Source organism: Panthera onca, chromosome A2, assembly GCF_046562875.1.
Source record: "Panthera onca isolate mPanOnc1 chromosome A2, mPanOnc1 haplotype 2, whole genome shotgun sequence".
Lineage (NCBI taxonomy): Eukaryota > Metazoa > Chordata > Mammalia > Carnivora > Felidae > Panthera > Panthera onca.
Window position 1 is genome coordinate 5992801 of NC_138340.1, and position 20490 is coordinate 6013290.

The 20490-nt window shown below is 64.3% G+C and overlaps 2 protein-coding genes across 8 annotated transcripts in view; one reads left to right on the forward strand and one right to left on the reverse strand.

Moving 5' to 3' along the window:
• Positions 1 to 2: 2 nt before the first annotated feature.
• On the forward strand, positions 3 to 3088 carry PRR36 (proline rich 36). The gene is made up of 2 exons (XM_081791498.1): positions 3 to 2038; positions 2237 to 3088. The coding sequence occupies exons 1-2, from the start codon at positions 643 to 645 to the stop codon at positions 2746 to 2748; spliced, it is 1908 nt and encodes a 635-aa protein (XP_081647624.1). The 5' UTR covers positions 3 to 642; the 3' UTR covers positions 2749 to 3088.
• A 2842-nt stretch (positions 3089 to 5930) lies between these two features.
• EVI5L (ecotropic viral integration site 5 like) overlaps positions 5931 to 20490 on the reverse strand; it is a 30415-nt gene continuing 15855 nt past the window's right edge. For 3 of the 7 annotated variants that reach the window (XM_081791501.1, XM_081791503.1, XM_081791500.1), the window contains 15 exons: positions 19020 to 19163; positions 18794 to 18883; positions 17564 to 17661; positions 17422 to 17482; positions 14120 to 14173; positions 13138 to 13170; positions 11880 to 12020; positions 10334 to 10438; positions 9932 to 10060; positions 8476 to 8616; positions 8232 to 8387; positions 7979 to 8125; positions 7796 to 7891; positions 7620 to 7715; positions 5931 to 7445 (listed from right to left, as the gene is read on the reverse strand). In XM_081791501.1, the coding sequence (XP_081647627.1) occupies positions 7161 to 7445; positions 7620 to 7715; positions 7796 to 7891; positions 7979 to 8125; positions 8232 to 8387; positions 8476 to 8616; positions 9932 to 10060; positions 10334 to 10438; positions 11880 to 12020; positions 13138 to 13170; positions 14120 to 14173; positions 17422 to 17482; positions 17564 to 17661; positions 18794 to 18883; positions 19020 to 19163 (1776 nt within the window). In that variant the 3' untranslated portion in view covers positions 5931 to 7160. Of the gene's footprint in view, positions 7446 to 7619; positions 7716 to 7795; positions 7892 to 7978; positions 8126 to 8231; positions 8388 to 8475; positions 8617 to 9931; positions 10079 to 10333; positions 10439 to 11879; positions 12021 to 13137; positions 13171 to 14119; positions 14174 to 17421; positions 17483 to 17563; positions 17662 to 18793; positions 18884 to 19019; positions 19164 to 20490 lie in introns of all 7 variants that reach the window. The other 4 variants (XM_081791508.1, XM_081791509.1, XM_081791510.1 and 1 more) reach the window with 4 other exon arrangements.

Here is a 20490-nt window from a genome sequence, read left to right on the forward strand (position 1 = left end):
CCTCCGACCGAGGCCTCCAGGAAATCCGTGAGCAGTACCCCGCAGCATGGTGCCGCGGAGCCGAGCCCCGCCACCAGGAGGCGACCCAGCGCCGGCGGAGGTCTCCAGAGGCCAGCCTCACGCCCCTTAGGCTCCAACGCCACTCCCCTGTCCTCCCCTGCCCGCTCCGGGGCCTCGCCGGGTGGAACACCCCGGGCTCCCGGGCAGCCCTCGCAGCCCTCGCACCCCAAGGCGAAAGGGCTGCAGGCTCTACGCCCCCGCCAGTCCACACCCCCAAGGAAGAGCGCTACCCCCGCGCCGGGCTTTTCTCCTCCAATAGCCACATCCTCTCCACCGGGTTTGACTGCACAACTGGCACCGCCTCCGCAAATCACAGGCACTCCCCTGCCGGCCACTCTCCCTCCGTCTCCACCGACCACGCCTCCTCCTCGCTCTCCTACCTGCCCTTTGGCCACGCCCCCTCCCCTAGCCCCTCCTTCCTCTGCTCCACTCGCTCTGCAGACCCTCCCCTCTCCGCCGGCCACACCCCCCTCGCAAGCCCCACCCACACACGTGGGTACCTCCTTTCTGGAGGCATCCACCTCTCCTACGGCCGCTTCTCAGGCTTCATTCTCTCCATCCGTGTCACCCCCTCTGCAGAGTATGCCCCCAACCCAAGCTTCTCCAGCTTTGCCCTCTCTTCTGACTCTCCCCTCTCCCTTGGCCACACCTCCTCTGTCGGCTCCTGGATCACCAGCCACGGCTCCTCTACCACCAGCCACTTCCCTTCTACAAGCCTCTTTGACTCCAGCAACTTCTCTGCTGAATCCGCCCTCTCCCCAAGCCACACCCCCTCTGCAGGACTTTTCTGCTTTGACTACTCCCCCTCCACGGACCAGTCCTTCCCTATCACCTTCCCCACTTCAGGCTATGCCCTATACAGTGACCACACCTCCCACGCAGGACACTTCTCTGGCCACATACCCTCTACAAACCTCTCCCTGCCCTCTGACCACCCTCTCTCTGCAGGGTTCTCCTCTGTGCTCTCCATTTCCTTTGGCCTCACCATCGCTGCAGGCTCCGCCTTCTCTCCTGGACACGCCCCCTCCACAGACCCCACCTCATCTGGCCACACCCCCTCCACAGGCCTCTCCCTCTCCGACCCGGTTCTTTACAGAGGTCCCACCCTCTCTGGCCTCACCACCTCTGCAGGCACCTTCTCCCCTAGCCACGCCTCCTCCACAGACTCCAATTTCCCTGGCCACAACCCCTCTACAGGCCGCACCCCCTCAGGCCTTGCTCCCAGTTCAGGCCCCACTGTCTCTGCGGGCCCCTCTCTCCCCTCCGGCTTCACCACCTCTGCAAGACCCTCCCACTCCTTTGGCCACTCCCCCTCTCCAGGCTCCACCTTCCCTGGCCTTGCCTCCTCTTCAGGTTCCTCCCTCTCCCCCTGCCTCACCCCCTCCGCGGACAACTCCCTCTCCCCTGGCCACACTTTCTCCTCAGGCTCCACCTTCCCTGGTCTTGCCTCCTCTCCAGGCCTCTACGCTCCCTTTGCAGGCTCCTCCCCCGCCCCTGGCCACGCCCCCTCACCAGACTCCACCTTCCCTGGCCCTACCTCCTCTGCAGGGCTCTAGTCTCCCTTTGCAGGCTCCTCCCTCGCCTCTGGCCACGCCCCCTCCTCAGGCTCCACCTTCCCTGGCCTTGCCCCCGCTGCAGGTCCCTCCCTCTCCCCTGGACTCACCCCCTCTGCAGGCCCCACGCCGCCCCCCGACCCCAGGTCCCGATGCCCCGATCCCGGGCCCACGGCTGACCCTGGCGCTGGCCCCAGCTCCGCCGCCACCGCCCTCCCGCAGCCCGTCCAGTACGCTGAGCGGCCCGGATCTGGCGGGCCACAGCAGCAGTGCCACCAGCACGCCGGAAGAGCTGCGCGGCTACGACAGCGGGCCGGAGGGCGGCGCCGCCGCCTCCCCTCCCGCCGACGCGGAGCTCGCCGCCTGCCACCCGGCCTCCTGGAGCCGAGGTCCCCCTCCGCCGCTGGCTGTGCGCAGCACCCCAGGTAAGCAGCCCCCTGACCTCGCCGAGCTGTGGGAGGAGCGAAGTCCGGGGATGGTAGGAGGGCGGGATGGGAGGCGGGGCTTTCCAGCTCGCGGGCAGGGCAGTCGGGTCTGGGGCGGAACCGGGAGGAGGGGCGGGGCCTTGCGGCTGGAGCCCAGGTGCCCGCCCCTTGAGCCCAGTCCAGCCTCTCTCTCCGCAGGAGCGCCTCTGCCTTGGCCTCCTTCTGCCGGGCCAGGCTCCGCTGACGGCCTGTGCACCATCTACGAGGCAGAGGGGCCCGAGTCGGCGACCCCCGCCCCAGACGCGCTGGATTCGGGTCCTGGGCCCGGCGCGGGTGGTGGGAAGGTCGTGGCTGGAGCAGGCGCGGGGGCGACCTCGCGCGGCGCGAAGCCGGCGCGCCTGGGCGAGCTGCCGCTGGGGGCGCTGCAGGCGAGCGTCGTGCAGCACCTGCTGAGCCGGACGCTGCTGCTAGCTGCGGCCGAGGGTGCCGCGGGCGGCAGCGGCGGTGGCCCAGGGGTTGCGGGGGCTGGTGGCGTCGCGGGGGGTGCCCGGACTGCGCTCAGCGACGCCGAACTGGGCCGCTGGGCTGAACTGTTGTCTCCCCTGGACGAGTCCCGCGCCAGCATCACCTCGGTCACCAGCTTCTCCCCGGACGACGTGGCTTCCCCCCAGGGTGACTGGACGGTGGTAGAGGTGGAGACCTTCCACTGAGCCAGACCCTTGGCCCCGCCCACCATACCCATCCCTGCCTTAGGACCCGCCCCTCTGGCTACGCCTCTGTATCTTAGACTGCCCGCCTGTCTGCTCTCCTTCGGGAGTCTGGCTCCCGTTGGATTGGACGTAGCCCCCTAGAGCCCTAGATTTTGGGTCAGGCTCTCGACCCACCCACGCCTGTGGCCGAGGTCTTTCCCTCGAGCCCCGCCCCTTTGGCCTGGAAACACGCCGACTCCCCTCGAGCCCCGCCCCCTCCCTCCGCTTAGGCTCCGCCCCGCGTCCTGTGTATTGTCTACCACGCGCTGCCCGAGTTTGCAATAAAAGCCGGGACGCTGCAGCCTGTGCACCTTCGAAGTCGCCTAGGGGGTCTACCGCGGGGCGGCGAGAGGGGCTGGGCCTGCCGGTGCTGGAGGCTGTGCGCGAGCGGGTTGTAGCTCCGGATGAAGGCCTCCCGCGCCCCACGCAGATGTGCCTCTTTGCTAAGGAAAATGGGCGCGTGAGGCAGGCTTGGGGTGGGACCTGGTGCTGAGTCCCCGGCGCGGCGCCCCCACGCACGTGCGTGAACGTGGACTTTTTTTGTCTGACTCGTGGTGGACCAGTTAGGCGCAGGAGCGGCCCGGTGGAATTGCCCGACCACCGGATGGCTGAGCTGAGACGTGCCCAGCGTTGTTGAACGACCGAAGCTCTTCCTATACTCCGCTAAGGGAGCCGGCAGCTCTTGCGGGGAGGGGGAAAGACGTGCAGGAAGGGCTCGCCCAGGTCCGGGGGCGAGGGTGGGGGACCTCTTCCTGAGGCCCCCTCGTCACGGTGCGCGCCCCTTGACCTCGCACGCCCTGGAGTGCCGAAGGGAGGGGGTCGTCTAAGACCCAGTGGCGATCTCCGTTCCCTCCTGCGCCCTCCCAGCCCGCGGGCACACTGCCCTCCGCTCACCGAGGAGGTTCCGATGCAGAAGGTAGGTCTGCAGCTGCGCCCAGGACTCCTCCGGCCCCGGGACTCTAGGGTACAGGATCCTCCGGCGTCAGGCTTCCTTGTCCCTGGGGAGCCGACTGTGCTGAGAGGGTTCTGCGGGAAAGGAGCAGCCTCTCCCAAGGTCGGGTGGGAGACCAGGAAGTCCTCACCAGGCCCTTTTGTGCCTCCCAACCCCTGGGCCTCATCTTCCCCTCCATCTCAGGGTGTCCTCCTCAAGCCCCTCCAGCCAGACAACCTTGCCTGGGCCCACAGTCGAGAGTCCTCAACAAAACTGCCAATCTGTCTTCACCTGTTTCCCCCATCAGAATTCCTGTCCTTCCTCCTGCAACTGAGTCACCTCGACCCTGGACCCCTTTAGCCCCACCAAGACCTGTCCTCCCCAGTGTCACTCCAGAAAATGCAGCCCCTAGGCCTTTTCTCCCTGAGGGTCCTCCCTGGTGGGGGGGACCACAATCCACAGAGCAGGTAAAAGGACAGAGTGGGACCCTGTGCCGAACCCTTAGCCCTGTCTCTGTCCCTAGACCCAGTCCCTGTAGTCCACCCTATAGCCATGTTCCTGTTAGACCTAATCCCTAAGCCCTGCCTGTCCCCAACCCTCATGTCAGTCTGGAGTCCTAGGAGAAAGTCGGCCTTCTCCCAGTGGGACCGGGCACCTCCACCCCTAGGGGCCAATGTGTATGGGGGGGAACCAGCACGCTCCCGCGCTCAAGCTCGGTTCAGTGGCAAGCCACAGAGATTCTCTTTCTAGCTGGGCCCTGCAAGGACCCAGGTGGCCTTGCTTCCAGATGCTAGGACAAAGTCAAGGGTAGGGGCTGAATCCTGACATGTTGGGCACCAGGGCATCAAGACCACGCCTCTAAGATGGAGCAGGGCAGAACCTCAGACACTTCCCCCAGGGCCCTGCCCCACCCTGGGGAGCCAGCTGGGGTGGATGACCCTGTGGGAGCAGGAGGGGTGGCAGCCATTGGGGGGAGGGTGTCTCAGTGTTAAATCTGTAGGCTGGGAATGGTGCGTGGAGACACCATTGTTGAGCCATGGGTCAATATGTGGGACTTGGCTGTGCTGGTGCATAACCGGTGTCACGCCTTGCTCCCTGGCCGGTACCAGGTGGCAGTGGGTAGGGGCACTTTGGGTGCAGAGGGCAGGGCCTGGTTGGCATCTGCCTGGACCCAATTAAGATTCTCTCCCTGGGAAGCCTCCCTTTGCCATCCCTGGCTCTGCCGCTCCCCCCCCACCCCCGCCCCAGGAACCTGCCTCAGCTCCGTGCAGAAACCCCTTACGGACTCTGCCTCTCCGGGCCTCCTTCCCCCAGGAGAGCTCCTGCCTACTCACTGTCCCTACTGTCCAGCTGTTTGGGTTCTGCCCTGGCCTCCTGATTGACCCCCAACACTGTGGTCAATCTGCTGGTGCCCCCTCCCTACCTAAGCCTTCCATGTCTCCTCAGTGCCCTCAGTTCAAAGCACAAATTCTGGCTCCCGACTGGAGAAGCAATTCTCAGTCTGGCCATGCCCGCTCTCTCCAGTTCCTTCCTCATAGGCATCATGTGCCTCCTCTGACCCCGCCAAGTCTCGATTTCTGCTTTTGCCTTTGGAGAGAACTCCACCCCCCACCCCGCCCCTTCCAGGAAGCCTTCCTGGATTCTTTTGGGTACTCACCCCACTGGTAGGCAGGCTCAGCCCCCCACCCCCTTGTCTGTCTCCACCACACTGGGGACCCCGCAGAGCTGGGCACAAGGCAGAGCACCTGGAAGGCCTGAGGATGGGTGTGAGTTTGAACGAACCCCAACCAGGTCCTGTATCTTCCTGAAGCCCTGGGGCCCCTCATGCCTCCACGTCTCTCCTGGGAGGCCCAAGCATATTGTCCAGGTGGAAAATCAGGCCCCCCATCCAATACCTCCCCCCTGTCACCGTCTCCAGAGCCACCCTTCTGAAAATAGCAAGACATAAGCGTCCATCTGTCAGCCTGACACTTGAAGTCCTTTGCAACTTGTCCACCCCCCCCCCCCACACACCGTACTATCTCTCCCAGCCCCCACACTTTTGTTCACACTGAGCCAACGAGTGACCTTTCCTCTCCCTTGCTGTCCCCCATCCCAGGCAGCCTCTTTGGCACCCCTGCTGGTTCTCTTAAACTGTGGGGCAGTCTGATGTCCTCTACACTGCTTTTCAGGACAAGGGGCTGGGGACTCACGGCTGCTTGCAAGCCCCCCAGGCCTGTCGCACCTTGTCTGTGACTGTGTAAATACACTTTATTTTCCATCTTTCCCGCCTGGGCGACGTGTGGAGTGTGAACAGGCAGTGTGCAAAATGGTGGTGGGCAGTGTGGGGGGCACGTGGGAGAGCCCCGTGGGCGCCCACCCTGGTCCCCAGGCTTTTGTAACACTGAGGAGTGGGCAACCGGGACGGGGGAACTGACCATGGGTCCCCACCCCAGGAAGTGCCAGGGAGATTGCTTTTGATGCTGCTCCGGGCTCCAGGAGCACCGACAGGGTCAGGCCCGAGGGTCGCAAGGCCCTGGGGGCAAGGGGCTGGGGGCATCGTTGGACTTTGGCACCGTTCTCAGCTCCGACTCTGCAAAGACCACGGGACCACCATGAGCAGCGGAGGGGAGGTAACCACTGGGAAGAGTCCTCCCCTGGGGAGGGTGGGGCTGGGGCCACAGGGAAGGAAGGGATGAAGAGGCTGGGGACCCCCTTGGAGAGCAGGCTAGCTTGGGTGGGGGAGCCTCTCCATCGTTGGCCAAGACAAGGTGATGAGAGTGTCTCACACAGGAATATGGGGGGGCGCTGGGGCGAGGGGGGTCTCTTCACTTCCTTGCAGCTGCTCTGGCCCCCAAGAAGCAGGGACAGTCACTGCCCACGCCTGGGCTGGTTTCCGCTGTCCGCTCACACCCCAGGTGGCCCTGCACACAGTAGGGGGGACTTTGGTTTCTGCTGCAGGGGCCATGATGCCTGCACCAGGCAGGAAAGGCCAGCCTGGCCATCTGTGCCCAGCCGCCAAGGGTCCCCAGGGGCATCGTGGGGTGGTAATGTCCAGCCCAGAGCCGCCCCCCTTCTTCTTCAGGCCTCCTTTAGCCCCTGGGCCCTTCCCAGCAGGGCCACCGTGTCCCAGAAGAGGGACTGCTGGGAGGAGGGAGCTTCCTGCGCGTCCAGTCCTGGGACCTCCGGGTCGTCCCCTGCCCTGGCTGTTAAGAGGGGCAGACCCTCCCGGGAACTGGACCCGGAGGGGTACAGACCAAGATGGGTAAACACTGCTGTGGAGAGTGGGCCTGCCGGGGGACCCTGAGGATCCTCAGCCCGCGGCCCTGCCCTCTGCGCCGCGCCGCTCTGGGCCTAGCCCCCGGGTGGGCGGGACCACGGAGCGCACGGAGTTTATCAGGTGCGGCCCCAGGCGGCGGCGGAAGGGGTGGTGGCCCCCTGGCTCCGCACGCGGGGCTCGGCCTCAGTTGTCCAGGCCCTGGCTGTAGGGCGCGGCCAGCTCGTCGGCGTCGCTGTCTGAGCTGCCCTCGCTGTCCTTGGCCGGCCTCTCCAGACGGCGGAAGAAGCGCGCGTCGCGCGGGGACAGCGGGTAGAGCGCGTCCTGCAGCGCCGCGCCCACGCCCACGCCCACGCCGAGCAGCTCCTCGTCGGACGACGGCAGCGAGTCCTCGTCCAGGTGCCGCGCCAGGCCCAGCCCGTCGAAGGCCAGCGGGTCCTCGAAGGGCGGCGGGCCCTTCAGCAGCCTCACCTGGGGCGGGGAACCGGCGCGCTGAAGGCGCGGACGGACGCGCCCACGGACGGAGCCCGGCCCGCCAGGCCGCTCCTCCCGCGCCCTCCCGGGCGCCGACGCCCCAGCGTCACCCGCCGAGGACACGCGGGGCTTCCGCCCGTCCCGCGCCAGCCGGGGCGGCCCCGCGCTCACCTCGGCCTTCAGCTCCTCGATCTGGTCCTTGAGCTCGCGGATGTACTGCGACGAGTCGGAGTGGTTCAGCTGGCCCTGGATGCGGCCCTCCTCCCTCTGCGGGGCGGGCCAGGTCACGGGGGGTCAGGGCCGGGCCCGCCCCGGGGCCCGTCCCCCGCCGCCGCCCCGCCGCTCACCTGGATCTCCAGCTCGGCGATGCGCTGCCGCATCTCGGCCACCGCCGCCATGCTGTCCGCCTCCCGCAGGCGCACGGCCATCACCTCCTCCTTGCTCTGGGGGGGGCAGAGGGGGCGAGGGCGCGTCAAGGCGTGCGGCGGGGCGGGGGCCGGGCCGGGCGGGGGCGGCGGGCGGGGGCGCACCTTGCACTCGGCCTCCGCCTGCTTCCGGCGGCTTTCGCTCAGCTGCGTCTGCAGCCCCTTGTTCTGCGCCGCCAGGTACTGCAGCTTCTCCTGCAGCGCCGCGCGCTCCGCCTCCACGCGGTTCAGCAGGTTGCGGTGGATGTGGTCCTGAGGGCGGCCGGGGGGCGGGGTCACGGCCCAGCCGCGGGGCCCACCCCGCCACCCCCACCCCCCCCTCCCCGGCCCCCGCCGCGGCGCGGGCGCTCGGGCCCACCTGCGTCTCGAGCTCCACCACGCGCTGCCGCAGCTCGCGCCCCTCGGCCAGAGCCTGGGCCTCGCGCAGACGCACGCTCATCAGCTCGTCCTGCAGCTCGCCCAGCACCAGCTTCCGCGGGGACTCCTTCCAGCGGCCGCCGCGGGACAGATGGGCCTGGAGGGGGCGGGGAGAGGCGGGCGGTGCGTCTCCAGCCCCGAGGGTCGCGCGGGCCGCTCCGCGCGCGTCGGGCTGGGGCCCTCACCTGCCAGGTGTCCGAGAGCTCCTGCAGCTGTAGCTTCAGCTCCCGCGCCGAGGCCACGGCCTCGCCCTCCCGCACCTTGAGCGCCTTCAGCTCCTCCTGCAGCCGCGCCACGTTGTTCTCGTCGGGCAGCGAGCTGTTCCTCTGCGGGGCGAGAGGGGGTCAGCGCCCGGGGCGGGGGAAGCCGCGCGTCGGGCGGCCCTGCCTGCGGGACCAACACCCCTGCCTCGCGGTCTTCTGAGCTCCACCCCGGGCACCCCGGCGAGGAGGGGTTCGCCCCCAGACCCCGGGATACACTGGGAAGGCGGCCCAGGCCCCTGGGGAGCAGACCCGACCCCACGGGGCCCCGGGCCTAGAGCCGCAGAAATCCTGCGGCGGAACGGCACCCGCTCTCACTGGACTGTCTCAGGGTGACCGCCTAACGCGTGGGTCTTCCATAAATGTTACTGCTAATAACACCAAGTAGGCTGGGATAGGGCGGGTGCCCCGCCACGTGGGAACCCGAGATCACCCCCTGGGGCCCATGGTCAGACCTGGAACCTGCCCCAGCAACAGCCGAGAAGGCTGTGGGTCACAGCTCCCTGTCCCTGTTCCTCTCTCCCCCAGACCAGGACAGGCAGCCCCTTTCCTTGGAACAGGCCGAGGGACAGTCTAGGCCTAGGCCTAGGCCTGGTGGTTCCAAGGGCTCCAGTCCCTTGGATCAAAATCCAGCTTGCTGCTAGAGGTCCTCACCGCCCCCAGTTTGAGTCTGGGAGCTTGGGGGACGGTGGCAGGGTGTCCTGGTGTGCACATTTCCCTCTGATGTGGAGGGAGGTGGGAGGAAAGCCCGGTTCTGGGCCAGCTGGTGGAGCCTGAGAGGCCCATGGGCGGGGTGGAGACAACCCACTTGGGAGGGCACCCCAGATAAGTGCAGGCTTGAGGGAGGTGGGGCACGGCTTGTGCCTCGTGTGAGTGCGTTCTGCTGCCCCCTGCTGGCTGGGGCACCTCTTTCCCAGGGCTTTGTGGGAGTTGAGTCAACATGGAGTCAGGGAGACAGCAGTTGAGGAGGGCCCAGGAGGTCTGGGGCGCCCTTCAGAGTAGCAGGTGGGAGCAGGTGGTCTCTGTATGGAGGTGGGGAGGGGGAGAGCAACCCCCAGGGACCCTGGCCTTCCCTCCCACCTCCATCCTGGACCCCAGGGCCTGTGGAGACACAGGCAGGTGGGACTGGCTATCCAGGAAGCCCGTGAAAGCCACCACACTGCTGTCCCTTGAGGAGTCACGCTGCTTTGTGTGTGCCCTGATGTGTGTGTGTGTGTGTAGATATCCAGGGCAGGGGGGCTTGACACGCCCCACTGGGTCTGTCTGGTCACCCCTTCTCAACTAGGGCCTGCTCATGCACCTCCAGAAGCACGTCTGGTCTCTCCACCTCCCCTCCTCCACGGTCTCCCCAACATCTGCCCACTTGCCGGCCCAGTCGCACCTTCTCCATGTCTAGAACCTTGTCCTGCATCTCCCGCAGGGCCCCCAGCGTCTCTGTCTCCCGCAGCCGTGACTGCTCCAGCTCAGTCTCCAGGTGGGCCACAAAGTCCTCAGTGAGGCGCGGGTTGTCCTGGGGGCAGGCAGAGGGCTGCAGCTGGGGGTCAGTAGCCTTCCTGCCAGCTGGCCGCAGGCCTGGGCTCTGCCCCCGCCCTCCTCAGAGCCCCTGGGCTGGCAGAGGGGGCCGCGGCTGCGGTGGTGAGGAGAAGCCCTGGATCCCCTTCCCTGTGCCTTCTGCCCCGTGGGGAGGGAACTGAACCCCATCATGGGGCTTCTGATGCTCGGTGCCTAGGGGTGGAGCCCGCCTGGCTTAGCCTCTTTGCTGGGAAAGCCACAAAGTGGGGACCTTCTGCAGGGCTCTTTCCAGGGCCTCAGGCTGGCTCCCAGGCTTGCTGGGGTTGGGGTGGAGGACGGGTTCTCCCAGGCACGTTCCCCAAGGTGAAGTCGGCGCCTAAGCACAAAGTGGGGGTGGGAGCAGCGTGGGGCTGGGGCATTCTTGCCCCTCCTCCACCTCCCTCCTCTCGCTGCACCCTCATTTCAAAACAGAAAGGGGTGGGGAGTCTGCTGGGATCAGGCTCTTGCTCAGGGCCCAGAAGGCTTCTCAACGCACATACCCCAGGGTGAGCCCCAGGGGAGTGGATACCCGCCTGGTGGGTGAGGGAAGCAAGCCCTGGGGCTGGAGCCATGGCCCCATCTCGATGCTTGGAGGCCCGGGAGGGTGGTTCTCCAGGAGGTGGTCCCAGCCTCTCCTGGCTGCTGGCCCCTTCCCAGGGGAGGGCCTGCTCGCCGCCCGTGGCTACCGCAGGTCTCCGAGATCCACGAATGCGAGGGGCCCTCCCTTGGCTAGTGTGGGCCCCGGGCCCCACGCTGAGCCCCACCCCCAGCCCCAGCAGCTATCTCCCTGCCTCACCCGCCTCTGCAGCTCAGGGGTGGCAGGTGGCAGTCTCTCTGGCCTGAAAGGGGTCATCGTGCCAAGGCTGGGATGAGCCCAGCCTTGGTTTCCCCATCAGCCTTGCTGCCGCCAGGGCTACGGTGCCGCTGGCAGGTCATGGCAAAAGGAAGGTGGCCTGGGCAGAGCCAAAGGAAAACCCGAAAGCCACCTCCTGGAGAAGTGGACTCTTCACGGTGCTCTCGCTTGAGCACCCCCTGCCCCCGTCACTGACCCAGAGTTCATGACCCACAATAGAATCGGGCTGCCCGGGGCACCTGGGTGGCTCAGTCGGTTAAGCGTCCGACTTCGGCTCAGGTCACGATCTCACACTCCGTGAGTTCGAGCCCCGCGTCAGGCTCTGGGCCGATGGCTCAGAGCCTGGAGCCTGCTTCCGATTCTGTGTCTCCCTCTCTCTCTGCCCCTCCCCCGTTCATGCTCTGTCTTTCTCTGTCTCAAAAATAAATAAACGTTAAAAAAAAATTAAAAAAAAAAAAAAAAAAAAAGAATCGGGCTGCCCCCTCACCCCGACTCCGCCAGCTCAGAGCGGTGAGCACAGACCGGACCCTCTTCTGAGGGCAAAGTGCCGGGCACTGGAGCGGGGAACCCTCTCTGTCTCTCGTTCTAGCTCCCATCCCGCATGGCTGGCCCCCGGGGAAGCCCACAGCCCTTCAGACCTCAGGGACATGCTGGACATTCCCCTAGGGAATCACAGCCACGTCAGCTGAGGGAGGGGGCCCTGCAGGTGCAGCCTGGTTCCCAGGGGCCCTTGCGCCGAGGCTGCCTCGTTCTCAGTGTGGCAGGCCAGACGCCTCACCGGCGGGTGGGACGTGGGTGTGGGGCTGTGGGGCGAGCCGCGTCCCCTCCGGCTTTCTCCGTCCCCCCTACCCTGCCTGCTAGGAAGTAACCGGGCGGGTCGGGAAGGCCGGGCGGCTGTGGTGCGGGGCCCCACCCGGCCGGGTACCTGCTGCTCCTGAAGCTGCCGGATGGTGCTCCGCGCCTTCTGTAGGTCCTCGGCCGCTGAGCTACACTGCTGCCGCACCACTGCCAGCTCCCGCTTGATGACGTAGTTCTCCTCGGCCTCCTGCGCCCGCGTCACCTGGCCCTGAGCACAGCGAGGACCGGATGCTGTGGCCCTCCACTCACACATTGCCCCCCCTCGGGCCCACCTCAGGGGGCGGCCCAGAGAGGGAAGGAAGGGGACGAGGTCTCCCGCACTCAGAGCCTGGGATGGGGAGCCCCGCCGGGCCTGGGCACGTGCGGAGGGGCACAGGGAGGAGCCCTGGGCACAGGGAGGAGCCCAGGGGGAGAGCCACCCCGGGGCCCAGGCTTTGTGGCGCCTAAATGGAGAAAGCCCAAATGGCAGCTCCTTCCCCTGCCAGCTCCTGGCTCTCAGCCCCTGCCCCAGGTGGGGAGAAAGGATCCTTACTTAGGCCGATGGCACAGCAGAGTCTGGGCCCCACTGGTGAAGGTGGGGGTCTGGAGGCAGCCAGGGCCCCAGGGACTCAGGGACAGCCCCTCAGGGCAGGGCTGGGAGGTGGGACGTAGCTCTCCTACAACTCTCCGGTTCTGGCATCTGGGGCCCCCATCTACCCAGGGCGAAGAACCCCCCCCAGCCTGATCCCCCCGCCCCAACCAATTCGGGCTGCCCCCCATTCCAGGCTCGGAGCCACCAGGTGGTGGGCAGAAGCTTCCAGATAAAGCCATTCAAGGTGAGGCAGCAGCAGAAGCAGGTGAGAGATGGTAGGCCTTGCAGGTAGGAGCAGAGAGGAGCGTGAGGGGTCAGAGGGGGGTGGTGGTGGTGGTGGTGGTGGTGGTGGTGGTGGTGGTGGTGGTGGTGGTGTGTGTGTGGTAGAGAGGCTCAGTGCAGTGCACACACCAGGGCCTGTTGCTGATACAGCCTCAGGGCCCCCACCTGTGTCCCCCGGAGGGCGGAGGCTTTCTGCACACGTGCATGGGCTTACACTCAGACACGCTCACACGCACCCACACACGCCGTGCTGTCACGCGCACACCCCTCTTCCCCCCTAGGGAAACCTTTGTTTCTCCTGAGAAGCGGGCCCCAGCCACGCCCATGCACGGTGCCAGGCCTGCCCCCCCCCCCCCGCCCCAGATGCCCCCCCCCCCCCCCCCATGGCAGTGGCCGAGGAAGAGGCCGTCCCTGGCTGTGGTGTGCAGGGACCGGGAAGGAAACGGGAGAGGGAGACCAAAAGCTACAGTACCTGGATTAACCTATCAGCCAGAGCAGCGCTCTCCTACCCGGCGGAGGGGGTTCCAAGCGACAGGGGGAGGAGGCAGAGCGGAAGGCGCACAGGGACAGGAGAGGGGGAGAGACAGACAAGAATGACTTGTCACTAACGCAGTGGACTATCTCTAGAAGCAGGGGAGAGAGGAGTGAGACCAGAGAACCAAAGAACCAGCAGGAGAGGCCCCGGAGGAAGACCAAAGCCAGAGCTAGCTCCGTCCTGGAGAGGGGTCTGTGTGTGGGTGGGGACGTGGGGGTGCCCACGGCTACACCCTCCAGGGCCCAGAAAAAGCGTGGGAGGCGACGCCATCCCCGGAGGGTGAGGGGTAGGGTGGCAATGCTGGGCCAGGACAAAGTGTTTTCCCGTGGAGTCTAAGCAAGAACTGAGACTTTGGGGCAAGGGCAGTAAAATCTGGTGGGGGGCTACTCTCTGTGGGCAGTGGAGGGCCAAGTGAGGTGGGGAGAGGAGCAGGAAGGTGGGCCCCCCCGCCTTTACTCCTGTCCTTAAAAGTAGGCTGGGGGCCAGGGTCAAGGTTGTGCCATCCCACCACGTCGCCAATGGTAAGGCCTCCCCTCTCCTCTCTTTTGACGGGGAGGCTTCCAGATTCCACGGTTGGGAGCCTGCGGCCTAATTCGGGGCACCTCAGTCAAAGCTGCGGTTCTGCCTCTTTCCGCCCCATGCAGGCAGCTCAGGAGGGACCAGTGTGTGCAGTGAACTGGGTTGTAACCTCACACCCGATCCCAAGCGAAGCGGCCCTGGAACCCCTGAGTATATGGCAGCCCCCATCTCAGTGGGGCTGGGGGTGGGGGCTCCGTGAGATTTACACCATGCTCCTCGGGGCCTGCTGGCTCAGGGTGGGGCCCGGGCCCGGGTGGGGGGCTGGCCGGCCCTCTGGCTGCTGGGTCCTGCTTGGGGCCTGGAGGAGTTGGTGCCACAGGCTGGTGGCCACGCTCCTAACCTTCTCCAGGGTCTCAATCCGTTGTTTCAGGAGCCGGTTCTCCGTCCGAAGCCTCTATGTGGGGAGAGGGGGGGGGAGTGTGTCAGAACCCCACCCCATTCCCCATACACACAGAGGTCTGTCCCCTTAAGGGCCAGGTCGCCTCCAGGCAAGATGGAGTCATGGTCAAATGTTCTGGGTCAGTGATTCCAGAAAACAGGGCCAATCCCTGTTCAGAATGGCCCATTAGATTTTTTTTTTTTTTTAAAGAATCCTTGGTTCACTTAAAACAATGTGATCGCTTTCAGGGGTCAGCAGTCAGCACCCACACCCACTTTCTCTGGAGTCTGTTTCCACCCCACACGGGGGCCTGCCAAAGGCCAATGTGACACCTATCACCGGGCAGACCCTTCCTCTGGGTCTGTCAATCCCCGCCCCTCATGGCTCTGCTTCGGGCACCAGAACGAACTGTTCTCAGAGTCTGGGTCCAGGGGAGGGGGTCTTGCTGAACACACACGCTTCCTTCAGCGGGACAGCTACATTTCTGTGAGCCACAAAAATCAGCTGTGCTCAAAAGCTGTCACTTCCCTCCAGCGGGGCGGTTCTGGAGGCAGTTTCCCTCGCTTTCCGCCTTCTCTCCTGCACTGATGGATTTGGGTTAGATATTTGTGGTTTTAAGTTCCCCGTGGCCTTTTGGGAAGCAGGTGAGCTTTATATATGCCTTGCATCGTAGCTTCTGCTAGGTACCCCTTACGAAGCGGGTACAGATAGTTGGACCCAGAGTGTGTGCTGAATGAACACCAACCAGATCCTGCGTCTTCCTGAAGCCCCAGGCCCCACATTCATCCGTTATTAGTGAGGGCCCCGCCTCCCTGTGGATCACAAAGAACCTTTCCTGGTTTCTTCCCGGGAGAAAAAGGTGATGGAAACACTCAGAACACTCCCAGGAGGCAACTGCGGTCAGAGAGAATCATAGATTCGATTGAGGGTCATTCACTGATGTCACGGGTGGGGAAACTGAGTCCCAAGGGGGTGGTGGCTTGCCGGGCCTCCCAGCTGGCCTGGGTTCGATCTGTTTCGGGCGGGCTCTCTGCCCCATATCTGCGCTCCAGGGTCCTGATTCTCGCCCCCGGCCCCTGCACTACTCTGCCTTCTCTCCGGCCACGACCCACCACCGCAGAATCGCAGAGATCCTTGAGAAGCCGCATGTGCCCGACTGACAACTCCCCTCTCTCCTGCTTACCCCAAAGGGAAAATAAGAGACAGGGAGTGAACAGGGACTACAGGGTCAATGCATACGCTGGGCTTTTTTTTTTTTTTTTTCTTTTAAATTTTCTGTATTTTTGATGCTTTGATATCCAGCCACCTTGCTAATCTTGGAGAGACTGCCTGGCCCTCGACTAGCCTTTCATATGCAAACCAGCCAATACAGAGCCCACAGCCACCCACCTTCCCTATAGCACTCGCACACCCAGCCAGCGTTCTCCCTGCCCCAAATTGTCCCAGGGCAACCGAGGACTCTCCTGTAGCCCACAGCTTCTGCTGAAATTGTTCAGACCAACCAATCCTGAACTCAAACTTGACTGCCTGCCTTGCCCATTCCTTCCTGGGGATGCCCAATAAAGGAGCTGGCCCACGCTTTCCCTCTCTCACCCTCTGCATCCTGACCCACTCTGACCCACTCTGGTGGTTCCCCACGTGGCCAGGTGTGGTGGGGCGTGCCCCCTCCTTTTGGCAACTAGGAGTAATAAATTCTTCTTTCAAGGGCAATGTCGTCTCTGTGTCTGTCACTTGACCACCTGATTAAAACAAGTTTCAGGGGCGCCTGGGTGGCTCAGTCGGTTAAGCGTCCGACTTCGGCTCAGGTCATGATCTCGCGGTCCGTGAGTTCGAGCCCCATGTCGGGCTCTGTGCTGACAGCTCAGAGCCTGGAGCCTGTTTCAGATTCTGTGTCTCCCTCTCTCTCTGACCCTCCCCCGTTCATGCTCTGTCTCTCTCTGTCTCAAAAATAAATAAACGTTAAAAAAAAAAATTAAAAAAAAAAACAAATTTCAGGTACATTTTGAAACAGGCTAAAAGTGAAAGTGCCAAGGGCAGGGCCATCCATGAAAGAAGGCGTCTGCCTGGATCCTATAAGGTCTGTGGGCTCTCAGGCTCCTCTCCTGGAAATTTCCAGGTTGGGCATGTAGTCTGAGTGTCTGCTGTGTCCCTACGTACCTACCACTGGGCCCTCACAGTCACCAGATGGGCGCAGGCCCATGACCGTGCATGAGCAAGACAGGCACACACGTTGGGACTGGTGCATGAGTCAAGCTGCCATTCTTGAGAAAGGGGGATGCTTGCAAACTCAGGACACAAAACTTTCTGGAAAACCAACAAACAGGACCAGGACACCGATGCCCTCTTTCCCCTTCAGGTATGGGTGGCAGGTGACCTGGCTTCTAATCTAGATTCTGCCTCTGCCTCTGCCTCTCTAAAGGGGGCAGAGACGTTGATAGTGGGGATGATAATAAAACTAAAATTAACAACGATAATAATTTGAACAGCAGAGCAAATGTTATTCCCATTTTGCAGAAGGGGACACTGAGGCTCAGAAAGGTGAATCCACCTTCCTGGGTCATACAGCTGGTCCACCGCTGAGCTGGGAAGTGAATCCCGAAGAGGACAAAGCCAGGTGTGTTGGGGTTTGGGTTTGTGTCTGTCCCTCTCACTGGACTGGGGGGACCCTCAGTCTCTGCTGTGACTCTGGCACGCAGTAGATGCTCAATAAATGCTTGTTGCATGAATAACTAAAATCACATGCAGAAGGATGAAAGCAGAAGGAAGGAGAGAGAGGCGAGTCTGGGTCTGAGGGGCCACAATGGGCGCCGTCCTCGGTCCTCTGTGCCTGCCCCTGACCTCAGGGCTCCGCCCATCAGGGCCAGCTTTCCTGATATTCCTCCGGTCCATCAGGCCTCCTGTTGCACGGCCTTTTTGCACTGACTCCCTGGGCCCAGAGCAATCTTCCCTGGGTCAGCTCCGCCTCTCTTCTGCGCGTTTTTATCCAGAGTACTTTCTGGAGTCCATAGCCTGTACCATTTGTTCTCCGACCATCTCCCCACGATAATGAGGAGGGCGTCCCATGAGGGCAGGGACCTATCCACTTTATCTGCCACCGGTCTCTGACAGTGGGGTGGGCCCTTGCTCACACGCTGGCCCGCTGGTGAAGGAAGGGCAGGTGTGTGGAGGCAGATGCCTCGGACTCGAAGCACAGGCTGTGTGCGGCTTGGGCAAGGCTGCCCTCCCAAGGGCACCCCGTCCCTGCCCCCACTCCCGCGACTCACTTTGATCTCGATCTGCTCCTCCATTTCCTTGCTCTTCATGGCTGCGTACTCCTTCTCCAGCCTGCAGAGGGGAGTCAGATGAGGCTACGTCCCACTCTCGGGGACCCCCTCTGTGCCAGTCCCCTGGGTGCCCGGCACTGACCTCTTCATTTTCTTGGGGTTGTACTTGACCTGGTAGGCCTTGAGGATCAGCTTGTCTGGGCAGCTGTCGAACTGGTGGGGGATCACCCTCTGGAAGTACTGTGGGGGCACAGGCGGTCACTGACACAGAGGCCCCGAGTGCGGGGCCCGCCAGAGCTATATGCTGCTTCCCCACGGGAGGAGCTGGTCTGCCAGGGGCACGGCCACGGCCCAGCTCAGGGTGCAGCCTGTTGCGGGCGCTCTGTCAGGGCGTGTGGAGCGAGCAAGTGAGTGTGAGAAGCGGGGCTGGGGAAGCAGCATCCACAGCCTGGACCTCAGTTCGAAGGGAAAAAGCAGGGCTTCGGGAGCTCTTGCCGGCAAAGGCCAGGCGGTAGAGGGGTCTGAGCACAGGGACCTCCACAGGGGAAGGGGCAGGCATGTCGCTGCCCCCGGGGGGCAGTAAGAGGAGGCCGAAGGGTGTGAGGAATCAGGGCGGCAGGAGCAGCCTGGAGGGAAGACCCCTCGCTGGTCGGCCTGCACGCCTGCGCCCGGGAGCCCGGGCAAAGGGTTAAGCGTAAGCCCTGACGGAGCACACAGCTTGCTGCGGTTCGGGGCCAGGCTGGCTCCCGCTCCCCAGCCCAGCTGGCCCCCTCTGGCAGCTGCGCACAATGGATGCCCGTGTTCATGGACACAGCCGTGGCCTTTGTGCATTCTTCCCCAAAGCACCAGCTGGAAGACGCGGGGAGGGGCAGGGGCCTGCATGATGGGGACATGGCGGAAAAGCAGGCTGGCCTCTTCTCCAGCAGGCGGGACGGCCAGGGCGGGTGTGAAGCTACCCGGACCCCTCCTTCCCTCCCGGGCCCTCGCCTGGCCCACATGCTGGGACCAAAACCACACCCAAGACCTTGTAGTTTGGCTGGTATTACTATTTGCCGGGTTAGACTTTGGAGGCCCCAGGGCTGGGAGCAGGAGGTCGGGGCAGCGGGGGGGGGGGGGGGGGGGGGGTGAAGGGGACCGCCCAGGGCTTGGCCTAAGCCTAGACCTTCCGTCATTTCCCCCAGGCTGCTCCTCAGAGCCCGTCTGGGTCCTCCAGGAAGGCCTCGGGGAACAGAGGCCATGGCAAAGGGTCAGGATGCTCGGGACACCTTCCGCCCTTGCAACTGCCCGCCCCCTGCCATCTCTCAGGAGGCCTTCACCTGCCCCGGTGCCCCTAGTGTAAGGGAATCCCGCCCACCCTGCCCCTCTGGCCCACCTGGGACATCCCCTCCATGTCCAGCTGCATTAGCTCCGTCTGGTTCACCTGCAGCAGGGCGAGGCCGACCCGGAACACAATCTCCAGGCCCTGCAAAGGTGATGGTGGCGGTGCATCTCGGGTCCTGTCGTCCCAGGGGTCTCCGACCCCTCCCCGAGTCCCGGCCCTCCCTCAGCCCGGGCCTGGCTGGGGATCTGGGAGAGGAAGGGGTGTTCGGCGTCCTCACCTCGTACATGAAGATGTCAAAGACACGAGTGGCAACAGGGAGCGGGAAGGTGGTCAGGAAGAGTGTGAGGAACCAGGACGAGGCATACATAGATGTGTGGAAGCTCTGGGAGCGGAAGTGGGTGTTCAGATCCGGGAGCTGCTCCTGGGGTGGGGGTTGGGGGGAGGCCAGGCGCCGTGAGGAGGCCGCCAGGAATGGCTGTCCGGGCCCCCCCGGGGCCCCCCTCCACCAGCCAGGGCCGGGCTTCGGCGCCCCGGCCGCCAGGGGGTCTTACCCACCTGCCCTTGACGACCCGTGGCACTGTGTCTGGGGGAGGCTGAGGTACCCCAGGGCTCTGAGTAGCACGAGGTGGGGACACCGGCAGGGGCGGCAGGTGCAGCAGCAGCTACTGGGTGTTGGGGATGCACGGGGGGCCGCACTGGCACAACCACCCGTGGGGTCCTCACCGCTGCCTCAAGAGGGAGCTTCTGGGGCTCGGGGGAGGTGGGTGGTAACACAACTCCCCAAGTTCACCCAGAGAGCGAGAGGTGAGCTGTGGCGTGAGCCCCATATTCTGTGACCCGCCGGTTGCTGTGTCCACCCACCGCCCCCTGCGTGGTATTTGTGCCCAGCGACGCTCAGGGGATGCCTGTCTGCCTGGCCTGAACTTCAGGCGGCTGGCAAGTGACAGGCCCCGGGGAAACTGGGGCTGGACCAGGTGTTAGGACCCCCTGGATGTCCTTCACCAAGACAAAACAGACTCTGGGACTGTCTCCCCACCTGCCCTGGGGCTTCCTCCGCAGCTGGGGGTTCTCTGGTGCTGTCCAGCTACTTCACCCAGGAAGGCCTTGGCCACCCAGGCCAGGGTGGGGTCACTTCCTCTCCGTGGCCCCGGGCCACCTGCTTGCCAACACGACCCGGTCCTCTCAAGCGACAGCACCTCCCTGCCATCTGCTATGCAGAGCTACACAGCCCCACCTGTGACCAGCTTCTGAAGCAGGCCGTGTGTGTGTGTGTGTGTGTGTGTGTGTGTGTGTGTGTGTACACGCACGCATACACGCACGCCCAGTCTCTGTCTGCCAGCCAGGGGCGGGCCCTGCGGGGCTGCTATTTATAAACAGAGGCGGCTGCTCTCCAGTATCAGCAAAGGCAGGCAGACAACACTTTCCCTCCTTCCGCCACACTGGGGAGCAGACAAGGAGGGGCTGCGGGTGTACCTGACAAGAGCCAGCCTGACCCCTCTTGCCCTGGTGGCTCTGGGAGCCCCATGTTCTCAGGGGTGCCCACCATCAATGGTTGGCCCTTGCCCCGTTGCTTGAAGCACCCTTTGGGGCAGTACCCATCCACCCCCCGCCCCGGCCCTGTCGCAGCACAGGACCCCTTCTGAGCTGGAACCTCTGTGTGCAATTTCCCAGCCCTGGAACTTTCAGCTAAAGAGACTGGAACGGGGCAGGTCTAGGTTAGCACCCATGGGCGTGGGGTGAGCGGGTGC